Source organism: Varanus komodoensis, unplaced genomic scaffold (assembly GCF_004798865.1).
Source record: "Varanus komodoensis strain SLA01 unplaced genomic scaffold, ASM479886v1 scaffold13_3, whole genome shotgun sequence".
NCBI classification, from domain to species: Eukaryota; Metazoa; Chordata; class Lepidosauria; order Squamata; family Varanidae; genus Varanus; species Varanus komodoensis.
In genome coordinates, this window is record NW_025335409.1 from 7,176,308 (window position 1) to 7,191,183 (window position 14,876).

General features: G+C 37.4%; 1 protein-coding gene across 1 annotated transcript in view; it reads right to left on the minus strand.

Annotated features, from left to right (window-relative positions):
- KIF21A (kinesin family member 21A) overlaps positions 1-14,876 on the minus strand; it is a 96,385-nt gene that overhangs the window by 41,761 nt on the left and 39,748 nt on the right. Inside the window, exons 7-12 of the mRNA XM_044423261.1 lie at positions 14,076-14,191; positions 11,609-11,804; positions 10,445-10,634; positions 9,364-9,427; positions 7,810-8,013; positions 6,625-6,659 (exon numbers count right to left, since the gene is read on the minus strand). Coding sequence (XP_044279196.1) covers positions 6,625-6,659; positions 7,810-8,013; positions 9,364-9,427; positions 10,445-10,634; positions 11,609-11,804; positions 14,076-14,191 — 805 coding nt within the window. The remainder of the gene's footprint in view (positions 1-6,624; positions 6,660-7,809; positions 8,014-9,363; positions 9,428-10,444; positions 10,635-11,608; positions 11,805-14,075; positions 14,192-14,876) is intronic.

A 14,876-nucleotide genomic window follows, 5' to 3' on the forward strand; every position in this document is an offset into this window, starting at 1 on the left:
AAAGAGGAGATGTCATAGCATTCAAAGTTTGGGTTATTCTATTCACACTGCTTTCTGCAAGATCAATAGTTAGGAAATAGTAAGGAAAGTCATAAATATCCCCAAAATTTCCCCCAACCCCATGCATAAAACTGCATTCTAGAGATTCAGAAGCAAAGTGAAAGGTTAGGGTGGTGACCCACAAACGGCAGAAGGGACTGCATTAAAGAGCTTCTATAAAGACCCAAGTGGACCCATCAGAAATGCTCTAGTCTAGAGAACTATATAGCATTTCTGTTCACATCAAGCCAGAGCAGCTTAAAGATAAGCTGGGGGTAAAGACAAGCTGGACTCGCAGAAGCCACTTTGAAAAAGAGTTATCAAAAGTCATAGACCTGCACATAAAATACTTATGTATCATCCACAGAAAAGCTTCTTTAAGGAGCAGGAGGAAAGATGCCAAGAAAACCTTAACCTTTAGATCCTAATCATTTCCTCCTTTGCCATAAAGACATGTCAATGACTTTTGTAGAGGAACTACTGAGAAACATAACAATAGGACATTGAGAAATATAGGCATAAGCAGTGCAATAAAATCCTAGGCAGAAGTGAATGGGCTGAATCCCAAGAACGTGTGCTTGGGATTGCATCTTCATTCCTGCATGAGCAACTCCTGTACTATTTATGGGTTGTTCCAAAAATTGACCCAGATACAGTGGCTAGTGCATGCATGTGGCTCTTAGATGAACTGCCTATGCAATGGGGCTTGAAAAATGTGAAGAAGAATAAAATTTTAAGATTCTTATATTTAAAATTTGTTTAATGTTTTAATTGGACATTTCCAAGTCAGTTTTACCCATCATTTTAATAATGGGGGTGCAGTGGGGAAAGAAAAATGTCAACATAAATTTATCAGGCCGGCCTAAGGTCACAAGACAAATGTCAAACAGAAATAAGTGTCAAGTACACTTATAGAAATGATTCATAATAATTGTAAATATGCTACAAACCAAGAACAGGAACAAAGGGCAGCACGTTCTAGAGGTGCCTCTTGAATAAGACAAAAAGTTTACAACATTCACTGAGCTGAAGTAATCTACACAGAAAGCAAATAAAGTGGCAGAGGCTCAGCAGCTACTCAAATTTTCCAACTCCATGTAAGGGTTATTACTCCCTTGGTTTAGGATCCACTCCGTCTATTCCAAAAAGGACTGCTTTTGGTGATACAGGGGAAGAGAAGATGAAACCTAAACACTTTCCAAATGTAGTGTTTGGATCCTCTGAATATAAAATCATAATAAGGATGCAGTTACATGCAAGAATGCAGCTACACCATATAATTATTGCTAGCGCAAAAAGACTGCAAATATTTAGGCTAGTAAAAGGTAGTATTTTTTCAATAGGTTGAGTTCCTACACAAATTGCTTTAGGTCAGTTTCCATGTGTCCATCAGTCATAAATCCAGGAAGTTACTTTCCTGCTACAGCTAGCAGGGAATATCATGGCTCTAAAATTTATAGCCTCAAAAGTAAAACGGGTGTTTTGATTCCAGATCTAGGATGGCTTGTGCCCCTATATTTTGTTACTGACCACCCAATATTCTGCACCTCACTTCCTTCCATTGTCCTATTTCATCTTATCATTCTCAAAACATGGATGATCATACAAGTGATCAGTACAGAATTCAGTTCTTCCCGTCACCGAGGAATCCCCAATTAATTACAGAACTACTTATTAGTCCAAAAGTATAAGTACTATATACTTATTATATTTCCATCTATTTTGTCAACAGTTACTCTAGCCAATGAAGCAATACAGCATATCCTGAAAATGTCTCATACTGTCTCCTATTTAGGCTTAAGTACGTGGAACAGATAACAAATATTCAACCTTCACGCATCTCATCTTTGGCCACCAAAACCAAAGAGCCTAGCATATCCAGCATATCAAAATATAGAGAGATGTTTAAACTGCAAAGGTGGCTTTTAAGTTCCAATCTGCAAATGAAGGCTAATTATGATTGAGGTTCACTGTACTTGAAGATGTAATTAAGCAACAAGTCCCTGGACACAGATAATAAATAAATGTAATTTATTTACCTTTCTTCCAAAAGCAATGGCACATGAATGTGGTGAAGGTTTTGTAATGTTATGCTCAGTAAAACAGTTTAAGATAAGTTTACTAATCAACTCCACACATAGTCTGGAGTTGTTATTGTCTATGGATTGTTTTTATTGCTTTTACTCAGTTTTAATGTTGTAAGCTGTCCTGAGATGTTGTCGTAAAGGACAGCATATAAATGTTTTAAATAAATAGTCTACTAACCTTTTCATGGAGCAATGTCTACAAATGAGGCATTTCTGTTTTAATTTGTTTGGGATTGCAAAGTTGTCATAAAATTAATGTTGGAAGCCTTTAAATCTTCCAAGCATGAGGAAGTAACAGAAGAAACTTCATCACCTGTATATGTTAAATAAGTTCATACTATATATTTGAAATTGTGAGGGTATAAAACATTTCAAAGGCTTGGTGAAAAATGGAAGTACTTTGGAGAATTCAGAAATGCCAAATAAAGTACTGTTCAAAGAAATAATTTCCCTCTGTTTTACTTTTATTGTAGACATGGTTTCTTTAAAACAAGTTATATCTTTCAGTTATATTTATATTTACTCATTGAATTTTATAAGTATTTATAATTCATTTATATTTATTAGTATATTTTGCCAGTAAATTTCAGTCAGGTTATGTAAAACTTTAAAGTATTTGTGCAGGTCTTTGAGTTCTATGTGCTTGTGAAGCATCTATACCAGTCATGGAGAACCTTTTAGAGGCCGAGTGCCCAAACTGCAACTCAGAACCCACTTATTTATCACAAAGTGCCAACACTGCAATAAAACCTGAATTTGGTGACCACCAGCACAAGGGGGCAACGTTCCACTTACCACCAGCTTTTGACCGGCCCTGAAAAAGGTATCTGCATGTATTTCCTACCTGAGTGTATTTCCTACCTTTCCTACCTTCTGCTAAAATCACATTCGAAGAAAATCCCTGGCAGCTCACTGACCAGCCATGCAAAAGCTCGGGGAGTCAGGGCTAATGAGTGATGCTGTTGCCTGGCACCCTTAATCTTTCTGAATATGCGCATGGCTGCTGGGGCAATTGCTTGCCAACAGAGAGGGCTCTGCTTGCCCCTTTGGCCATGTGTGCCATAGGTTTGCCATCACTGATCTATACTATAGTCCTTAGGCTGGAATCTTCTATCTATGCATCCAACTGAAATCATGGAAAAACAATGCTTTTGTTCACTGTACTTTATATCTAGAATAACAGATGCATCCTTGTCTTAAATTAGTTCTAATCAAAATCACATTCCCATCAACAACACAACTGTGGGATTTGGCTTGTACACATGAACTTTTGTGGATACTTCAGTGTGCTAATTCTGGTCCTACAATCTCCACAAACAACAAAACATGCTTGCCACTTATTTCTTGCAGAGTTCCTAAAGCTTTAATAGTTGCATGACAGGCAGGAACTCAACATGAATGAACTGATGTTTCACATGGTAGGCAATACCATGACACACAGGAGCAAGCTGTTAAATAATCGAACAGAGTACCCTCTTTTTATAGGTTTCTTCCTGCATTTCCAATTTATTACAAAACTAGCAGTAAACTCTTGTGCACGAAACAAAAAATGGGAACAAAGAACAGCAGCCTAAGTGCAATTTCTAATGCATATCCTACTCCATTCTGGAAGGTCCTCGAGTCCTCACGAGGAGATTTTGGGAGGAGGCAGGGGACTATAAGGAGGAAGAGAAAATGGGAAAGCTCATATTACACTGGATCTGAACCAATGCCTGTATTATATATGCAGTTGGAGGCTCCTATGGAAACACATCTTCAAATTAGGTAAGTAAAGAAAAGGTTAAGTTCAAACTTAACTCCCTGAATTGAGACCAGAGAGAAAAAGATCACTTTAGATATAGTCAGAATTACTTGATTACATCAAGATTATGTTTTGGTCTTGACAGCACTTTTAAATTTACACCCAGCCCCTTTAAACTGCTCTGGTTAGGCTCAAACCCAGATGTTTGCATCAAAGCTTAATTTGGTGCTTTTCCCTTTTAGAAGGGGAATGTGTGTAACAATTGAAAGAAATAGATATATCTACAGGTATAGATATGTATCACATGATGAAACTTGTTGTAGAACAATTTGTTTACATGTGGCCAAATTTTAATTTTTGTTTTTCAAGGACAGTTTAATTAAAAACCTGGGAAACATTCCAACCTTCTTTCTTCCTGAGTGCTTTCCTCAAGTTTCTGCAGCCTTCAAAAGCACGAAGTATTGGAAGGCCAAGCCAATGAAGGACAAACCAGACAGTGAAAAGCAAGGGCAACAAGAAGGTAAAAAAAAAAAAAGATGACATATGAGCTTGTGGATTTCTCTCCCTCTTTTTAAAGAAAACACTGTCAAAAGATCATAAATAGTAAAAGGCAGTACATTCTTTGTAGCTGGAGAATCAACACAAAACAAAGGGTTGTGGCATACCGGGAAGATTTCCTCCCCAGGAACCATTTAAACTAATGGCAGCTGCTCTGGAAGGTGTCTCAGTGTTGCTGTGTCTCTGGAACTGACAAATCTACTAATTTCGGTTTCTCTCCATTTCTCTTTTTTTCAATTTTAACTTCCATCTGACCAATACTACTTTGTGATTTATTAAAGTCTGCATAAAAAACTGTACATATTTTCGTGCTAATATCTCCTGATAGACATCTCTGTATGAGATTGTCTTATATATTCATTTTTGTGAACAATTTTCCCTAATATAATCTATTTGGTATGTTCTTTTCCGTAATAGGCACATTTTTGCCCACTCATCCTTACTTTTTTAAAATTGAGTAACTATTCCACAAAATTCAGAGAAGTATAAACTATGTTTCAGTTTGCATGCTGGTTAGGAAGTTCAAATTAGGTAGATTTGTATTAAAATAAGAACCTAACAAAATTTCCTTTTCTCCCCAGCCAGCCATATATTTTCAAGGTGAAGAAGCCAGATGATGACCATTCAGTTTTAACAAAATATCAATGCTGGCTTCTCCCTATCACTGGACTGTTTAGATATAATACCAAATTGCAGTTTAATATTATAAATCATTAATGTTTAATATTATATTAATATTTAATATTAATAAATGTAATTACAGTCTTGTACACTCTCACATCCTCTAACACAGCCACAAGGAATGCATAAGCTTTCATTCCCACTTTGATAAATTATAGCTTACTTTATCATCTGAACCCTGACAGAAATTTAACCATGGTTGGAGGAAACAGGCCAACTTCAGCAATAGTTTATGAAGTTAATTTGTTTCACTTGCAGTGGTTCATGCTAACCACAGTTTAGGGTTCAGCTAAATGATGGCTAATCTAAAACAGAAGCACAACTTTCCAATCTCATTCTTATGGATGTGCAAAAGAGAAGAAGGAATGAAAGTCCCTGCAAGCCTAGGGGAAGGATGGTTTCCTTCCCATAATATTAAACTATGGCTTAGTGTAACATCTAAACACACTTTTCCCCTTATCTCCACAGAGTGGTCTAAAAGCTAAAAGTTCTACTGTTAAAACTAAGAATGTCTTGCTTAGGAACAAGATGTTCTGAGCTCCTTGAAGAAAAACAAGATAGATAAATGATTGATAGGTAGGTAGGTAGGTATTACATACTGTAAAAAGGGTCTGTGTTTTTTAATTTTGGTCATATGTTTGTTTATAATTTTTAATGATTTAAAGGTTAGGTGTTTCCTTTCAGTTCTCTGTAAGAAATCTCGATAGAATAGCTTACACATTTTCCATTTCAGAAATGTTAGCCTTAAACCTTATTAATAAGTACACATGGCTGCCAGGTTAAAAGGGCAAAATAAATACTAAAATGCCTTATTGGCCAAGGATGGAGATGACAACCTGCAGAGATTTTTAAAATACCTTTAAAAAGCCTTATTTCATATTAAAAATGTGAAAACTCTGAATCTATATTTTTGTAATATTAGAGTAAAACTATAGAATTCAATGTATAAGAATTATTGTTTGTTAGAAAACAAAAACAAAAAGCACACTTCAGATGCAATAAAAAGAAGGAAACACCCATGCCTATGCTTAATGAGAATTGCACAGAAGTAGCAGACAGACATGTGCATTATTTTTGTCAAAGTTTGAGGCCACGGAAATTAATATTATATGGCACTGAACCAACTGAGGATAGTAATTAATGGAAAATGTAGTAACCAAAGACAATGCTACAGATCTTAAACATAAGAATTTGAATTAGCCAAGTAAGGGTGAAGTTCCTTCTGAACTATCTTAACAGGTCCATTAAATACTACAGATTTGGACAACATTTTATCCTATAATGAAAGTGCTTATTTTATGATAGATGGCATCAACTATCCAGTTCTCCAGACTGGCTTTTTTGCTTGTGATTTTGAGGAACTGTCTATAATAGTCAACTTTATTTTTAAAAAGGAGTGCAAATAATTCAGAAACATGGGTCTAACCTCTGTACTGCTCAGTGAATATTCCCATACCTATGCCCTTCATCACACTACTTCTGAGGCTTGTCTGTCCACCTTTGCCAAAATAAAATTACCAACTGGCATTATGTCACCTTCTACATATACAGCACTAATAATTATACACATAGGAAAATATTTCAGGGGAAGATAGAAAGGCCATCTTTCTGCCCATTCTCCTCTTAAATCTGTAGCCTCATTTCTGGACCCAGATAGAAATAATATGCAATTATTGCTTAGATGCAAGTAAATAATTGTGTCTTCCTGTCTTCATCTCAACTCCACCCTGTTACAAGAGTCTATTATTTATTTATTTATTCAATATATTTATATCCTACATTTCTCCCATTGTGGAACTCAAGGTGGTGACAGGTGGTTTCCGAGTCATCTCCCCTCCAAGCTCAGGCCAGTTCGTCCTGCTTAGCTTCAACTTGATGGATGCTTTATGTTCCTTGAGAGTATTACTAGGTTTTGTATTACTTAAATATGCATTCTATTTTACTTAAATTTATTATGGATTTTTACACACACATGCACACACACTCCAGACAAGAATGTTCGTTTTCTGGGATGAAGAATGCTTCCTCACAACCTACTGCTCTGATCCGAACAAGCTGAATCACTAGATTTAACAGCATCCTAGTATGACAAACAAATTGGGAATGCAAGTGGGATGGTCCAGAAAGTGCCTAAAATATTATCTCAAACATCAATCAGAGCTAAATTATGGCATAGTTTGGCCTTTCCCTTTCCTTTCAACTCTGTCAAGGCAGCTTTCATTTTAGGCTGCTATTTCCACACACCTGCCTTTTAAATTAAACACATTCATGTGGACCAGTAGGAAATCTCAACTGTAAAATAAATTAAGACAGCTAAACAGAAACAAAAATGCAAGGGTGTAATAAGCAATATAGCATGGCAGGCAAAAGATATATATGAAGAAAGCAAAAGAAGCCATTCTAAGCATGATGAAAAAAATCCTTTAACAGCTACTAAATTTTCCAGGCCAAGTAATTACCCTGTGCGTTGGTATCTTCTAACTAACATTCAAAGATGAGATGCTCACATGCTATTTTTTCTTAAAACAGGTTCAAGAGTCACATTTCAAAATAGTTCAACATTACCTTCCAAATAAAAATGTATCTATGATTCATTATTTTGCTTATTGTAATGTGTTTGCAGGATTCATGTATCATGATACAAATTACAACTCTCTAGTTAGAACAGACAGTATTCTATGCAAATACAGTTTTAAGTGGTACCTCTTCTTCTTCTTCTTCTCTTTTTTCTTCAGTTTTTCTAAGTCTTTTTTAGCTAGATCAATTATTTCAACTGTCTCTTTATCAGAGCCAAGCATTGAAGCAGAAAATGCTGAGGGGCCACTAAAAAATGTTCCTCTTGTTGAAGCTCTAGACAAGTTGCGCCGAAGATTTTCATTCACTGATTCACTTTCCAGTAGTTTTGCTCTAGACACCAAGATTTATTGAAAACAGAACAGAAATTTTTAAATGCATGTTTTTGATAACTATTTTATAACAAAATATTTAAAGTTTCTAGCCAACTGCTGTACATGAATATATTAGTGAAAATTAACTAAAATGGGTTCCCAGGATGGCATAGGTATGCAGATATCAAAGTAACTGTACTGCAGTGAATTATTATCATGGTTGTTTTATCAACCCGGAGGGATTTTGCCTCTTACCATAATTCTGATGTATTTCAGCAAAACTTAAGCTCACTGGGCAAGAATATTTATTAGCTATTGAGAGTGTTCAGTAAGGGAAATTGTATATGCACATGCATATGATTTAGACACAGCACTAAACTATGGGCTCACCAATCTCCTTTAAGATATAATTATGAGAAGATGAGAAACTATGGCTTCTTTTGCAGTTTAGCAGTTAAATCTGTAACCCAAACTATTGTTCGTTCTAACTGTGGCTAATCGGAATCAGCTAACTCGTAAACCACAGTTAGCTTTTTTCCAATAAATTACAATTAAGAGTAACAACCGTGCATCTGTTTTGGACATAATGTTAAACTGCAGTCATGTTCACACACACGTATACACAGTTCCAAGGCACCTTCCACGTTTATACAGAAAGGTACTGCCTTTCTACCACAAAGGCTGATGGAGCTATACACAGACAGACGTTTCTGTTGCTGATGTACAAGGAATCTGCTTTGGGAGTGGGAATTTGTCAGATTTCCTTAGCTTGGCTCCCCAGACTGTGGTCTACTTTGCAGCAGCACAGAGTCCTAAGTTCCTTGACAGTGTTCTCAGCATTTCTGGCACACTCACCAGAAATAACCTTCAGGCTATGGGGTGGCATAGAAATGGAATTAAAAAAATAAACAGAGTCCCACACCACTGCTGATGCCAGCTGTAGCAGATGGGGAGGGAGACTGATTGCTGCAAATGGTGCCTGGCGTACATGCTCAGTGACTTTCTTCCCCACCTGGTATGGTGGTAGCGCAGGAGAACAACTCTGTAAGCATGTGCACCAGGCGCTATTTGTGGAGCTGACCTTCACTGCTTGCTACTGCTGGTGGCAGGGGCAACAGTATGGAAGAACAGAGGCAGTAACAGGTGGACAGGTTGCTGGTTGTGAAACTGTGTGTGTGTGGTGGGGGGGGGCGGTCTGCAAGCATTTGTGGACTTCCTCCCAACTCAGCTCACTTTGTGGGACAAGTTGAGCATGAGATGAAGTCCATGGAAGGACAGATTTCAAAACGGTTCATCCCAACCCTAGTTTCTACATCCTAAAAAGAAAAACAGTGAGCCAAAATTATGATTGAGAGCAAACAAATTATACCTGAGGTCCTCAATTTCCTTGATGTAATTATGAATCATGTTACTGATTTCTTCATTACCTTCTCCTTTAAATAAAGAAGAATATTAAAATGTATTTACTTTAGGTGAGTTGAAGGCAGGCAGAAAATACATTTTTTAAAAGTTACTAGCATTGCATAAGGCAGCCTCTGAGTGTCTGCTGTCCTCCAGCTGTGTTGAACTACAACTCCCACCTTCCCCAGCCAAAGTAGGCAACGGTCATGTTGGTTGGGGATGATGGCAGCTCCACTGCCTCTGCAAATAGGCAGGTTGGGGAAGTCTGGCAAGCCGTTTAAATTAATGTAGGACTAAAATTCATCACAATGACCAGAAGAATGCATGAAGACCAACATCCAGATGCTCCAGTGACAGAGATCTACTTTTAACAATGCAAATAAAAACAGAGGTTTGAATAATCAAAATTTTTAATAAATATATGCAGAAAACCCCCAAAGTCTTAGCTTACCAAATGCTTCAAAGGTCCAGTGCAATTCTAATCTGAGAAGGCCAGTTGCAAAACCAAACAATGCAAATTTCAAATTTTCAGCCATTAGATGACCCTTTTAACTTATATTTATGGGCCGTACCATACTGAAGTTCTATAGCCTAACTACTCTTTCATTATTATAGGATGCTGTCATACCAGATCTGATTTATATTAACCCTGAAAGTTAAAGCTGAAGCAGTTTAATGTAACCGGTACCTCTTTTTTTAAAGAAAGTGTCAAAAGCACTCTTGGAATCGGGCAAGGTGTGCATGCTTTTATTGTCTGTTGCCATGATAGCAAGAACCATGATATCAAGAACTTGAGCTCTTCCGTCCACCTTTGCAGCTATTGCCCAGCAACTTTAACTTACATTTCCTAATGCTTCTGTAATTATCCTGAAGAGATTCAGCAACTCCATATACTTCCTGGGTCTCTCTAATCTCTACCATTTACTTTAAAAACACTAATCATGTAATTGCACAAATGCTGTAACATCCAATTTTTCCTTTATCCTGCTGAATAACTAGGAGTTCCTACCACCTATACAGCAATTTTCAGTGATAACAGTACACATTACCTGCTCTGGCAAGGACCTGGTTGGCCTGATCACTCACAAGCTGTGTGATTCGGGCTCTCAATGCATCAATAGTCTCCTGCATGGCCTTTATCCTGACTCGCAGGTTGTTGTTTTCTGTTTGTAGCATTGCATTTTCATGAAACATGTCATTAATGCTTTCCACACCTTCTTCATCAATAATCCTTTTACCCTACAAGAAGATAAATATAATTATTTGTCTCAATCACCAAGAGCTAATTTAGCAAGATTTGTACTGGAATGTGAGATGCCTCTCAATTTACTATTCTAGCTAGTTCCCAAGACCAAATCAAATGTTTAATGCAAAGGTATACACTGATCACAGTTCACACAGCTGTGAAGTGTTCTCATTATTTTACCCCAAGCAAAAACCAGAGATAAAAAGCATCCATCCAGAGATATGCTTCAGAAACAAACCTCCATTTCAGCCTGTCATAGGAAGGTGCTCAGAATGTCCAAGAACAAATATTTACCATGTATGGAGAAATTAAATATTTTGAGACCTATATGAGGAACTGCAGCTAAAAAGGCAATTGTGGAAGGTTTGGGCCCATGCCTCTTTGCATTCCAGTCAAATTCTCTCAACTTTTTGTATGCTATGCTAATATTTTGTACATTTTATTATCAATAACAATTTAGGAGGTAATCCTTTTTTTACAACTATTAGGTCATCCAATTCTAACAATAATAGTTGAAAAATAGTTTGCTTCCTAAATTTTGGATGCTATGTATTGTATTGGTAGTCCTCATACGGGTCAGATATTTAATTATATGCACATGTCTTTTTGAATTTAAAATCTCTTTAAAATACTTTACTCTTAAAAATCTTTAAAAAAAGATTTTGATTTTTTTTTAGAGTGTCTCCTCCTTCATTGCAATGCAGGGAGGCATTCCACGTATGGAATATGTGGCTAATTTACAAACAGACTACTTACGTTTCCAACAAAGGAGCCACTGGCAAATTTCAAAGTTTTGTTGGCTTTAAAAAGTCATGGTATGTATAACAAATGATTCAAACAAAGCAGGGGGAGAACACACATGAATTTGCAAAGTGTAATTATTTACAGAATAATACACCACAGAAAAATAAATGGCCACATCCTACTGGAAAAAAAAATCTATACAATAAATGCCCCCAAATATTACCGTTCTGTATTCCATGAGTTCCATCTGAAGCCGAGTGATCTCACTTCGCAGGGCATTAATTTGCTGGCTAGCTCTGTCCTGATTAACCATCACTTTGTTCTTGATGTTTCGTGCCCGATTTGCATATTTTAAAGTGTTCAGTGTCTCCATGAAATCTCTGTCTGAAGGGCTTACACATGCAATCATGACGGTCTGGCTGCAGGTTAAACACAGTCCAGTTTAATCATTGGAGGTCAACTCCAAAAATAAGCAGTAATGTACCAGCTGCTGCTATATAATAAACACAAAGGACAACGTATTAACTTTTTTACCCAGAGATTAAAAAGCTGTTTTGATTGACTCCCAAAGACAATATGGAAAATGTATCCAGCAACTATTTTCCCCCAGTTGCTACTGCCAGAATATCTCTCTTTTGGGCATACTGCACAGAATGTTAAAAGCGCAAGATGTTGCATACAGCTGCACACATGCACACACAAAAAGCACAACAATATCAAGTGATGAGCTCTGCCTTCAGCTGGAGATAAAAACTGGCCACCTAATTTGATTTCCTTATAAAAGCCATTGAAGGGCAGCTGAGACCTGCAACACAAATTCTCTTAAACTATTTAAAAGAAGATCATATCCATAATAGGTTCAAGCAGTGCAGAGCATACATTTAGCAAAATATCTTCTCCATAGCAATGTTCAAACATAGAAGGCAACTGAAGTGAAAACATATGGACAACAGAAGATTACTTTGCATGTAGCCAGAAATGCCATTTATTAAAATATTATCCACATTTAAGCACAGATTGCAAATATCTAGGTGACAATCCATAATTAGATATTGCAATATCACTTCATGAATTTAGTCACCAAGATGTGCCCCTGTGCACTGTACATTGCTCTAGTCTACATCTACATATTTCTTCCTGTTTTTATCAGTCTCTGGTACTGCCAGCTCACCATTTTGTATCATGTGTGTATGTCAGTCAGTCAGTCAGTCAGTTTATTGTCTTTAGCCATAGGCCATTACAAATTTGCAAGGTCAAACACTGAATTAACAAATAAAACCATAAATCAAACATATTAAAACATAATAATAAAAGATGGATCAGCTGTGATTCAGGACAGTGTCCCCTTCAAAGACTCCCTAGCTCTTATCTTTTTAGCTGCAAGAGCAAAAAGACTCATGTGTGTATGTCTGTACATTTTACACTGCACTGGGTTTTATGCATATTGAACATAACAAAAATATATTATGGCTCATCTAAAGCAGGAATCCCATCTTGCTTCAGTTTAGTTTAATAGCAGCGTCAAACTTTTGTTTTAAAAATAATCTAAGAGTATCACAGACAGTATGAATTTGTTTTGCATTCTGAGTGGTACTGCTGAGGCTTGTTTCTAATCAGAATCCTCTGCAGTGCAAGTGTAACCCTATGAAATATTGGTTCAGCCCAAAGGGGTGGAAATAGGAAAGAGCGGGCTGTAAGAAATTCAAATCAAAAAGAGAGGGAGATCTGAAGAGGTAGGAGCTGTAGTTGCCACTAAGGCCCTTGCCGATTTGGTTAGGTAAAATTCCTACATGTGTGTTTTGGGGGGGGGGGGGTTGATGAATTCATGTATATACAATTGAATTGGCATTTTATTTCAGGGTTTTGAGGATTCTGCGTATGCAGCTGACTCTCATGTGTTCAGACAGGTTGAAGAGGACCTTTTGGATTTCTTCATTTGCACTGTATTCAAAGGGGCATTTGAACTTAACAGCTCTACAGTCAGTTTTATTTGTATTGGTGGAGTCGCCAGGGACTTGAGTGCATGTATCCCATGTATCCCAATGCTATTCCTTTGTAAACTTGTTTGCAAAGTAGCACAGTCAGAAGATCTGTCAACTGCACATTATCTACATCTCTCAACTTAAAGAACTGTGAAACTATTACACCTTCACAGCTAATGCATCACTGAGTGAAATTGCAACACTTAGATTGTCTTGTTTTTGAAGACTTTAGTGGAAAAAACAACAACCCAGAGCTTTAACAATTCAACCAAATCAAAGCATAACTATATTACCGCCTCTCTCAAAGGGACAAAGGAAGTATTGCTCTAAGCAGATCAACTACTTCACTGTACTTAGCTTGTTTTCATTAGCATGAAGTTAACATGAAGATTTTCTGTTAATTCTACTGAGTTCTTAAAAGAATAAACTGACAATTCCTTTTCTAGTTTTGGGGCCACATCATATCCCAGATCAAACAGAGTAAAAAGACATTTTGTGCCAAAAGGTTTTTCCATCCTCCATTGGGGTAGAAAAATTGAGGTAGAAGTCTTTTACTCCAGATATATATAAAATCAATTTAAATCTAGTGCGGTCTTTATTTCATTGCATCGTAATATATTTTGGCCTCAGCAAAGGCAAAAAAAAGTTGTTGTTTCATCTCTTCCAAACATGGTTTAGCCAACACGTTCAATAAATATTTGTCTGTACCTGTTTCCTCCAAGAGAGTCTTGCAAAAGTCGTGTTAATTTTGAATCCCTGTATGGTACATGGGTCACTTTCTTGCTCTTATCTCCCAGTGCACTTATTACATTGCCCAGCGCCAACTATAAAATATATACCAACATTTCTTGAATTAAATTATGCCATTAAAACTGGTTAAACATGCGTAAGTATTAACACCATCAAGAAACTCACTGTCAAAAGTCAGATGCACAGGAAGGTTAAAGAGAAACATAGAAACAGAGCCAGTCAGAAGGGATCTCCTGGGCCATCTAGTCTGACCTCCAGCACCAGCCGGCTCCGCTCATGACATGCCCACCATGTGCATGTCCAGCCTATCCTTGAACACCCTCACCGATGGGGCCTCAACGACCTCTCATGGAAGCCCATTCCACACCCTCGGGGTCCTAACTGTCAGGAAGTGCTTCCGGGCATTTAAATGGAACCTTGGTTCCCTGAGCTTTGCTCCGTTGGAGTGCATCCTGCCTTCCTCTGCAGGAGAGAACAGGTCTCTACCCATCTCCATGTGACATCCTCTCACATACCTGTATGTCGCCAACAGATCCCCTCTCAGTCTTCTCCAGGCTGAAGAGACCCAATTCCCTCAGTCTTGCCTCATACCCCATCCCCTGCAAACTGGCCACCAACCTTGTGGCCCTACGCTGGACTAACTCTAACCTGGCTATATCCTTTCTGTAATGAGGGGCCCAAAACTGAGCATAATACTCCAGTTGCGGGCACACCAGAGTCATATAGAGTGGTAGTAATACCTCTCGATCTAGAAGCCAC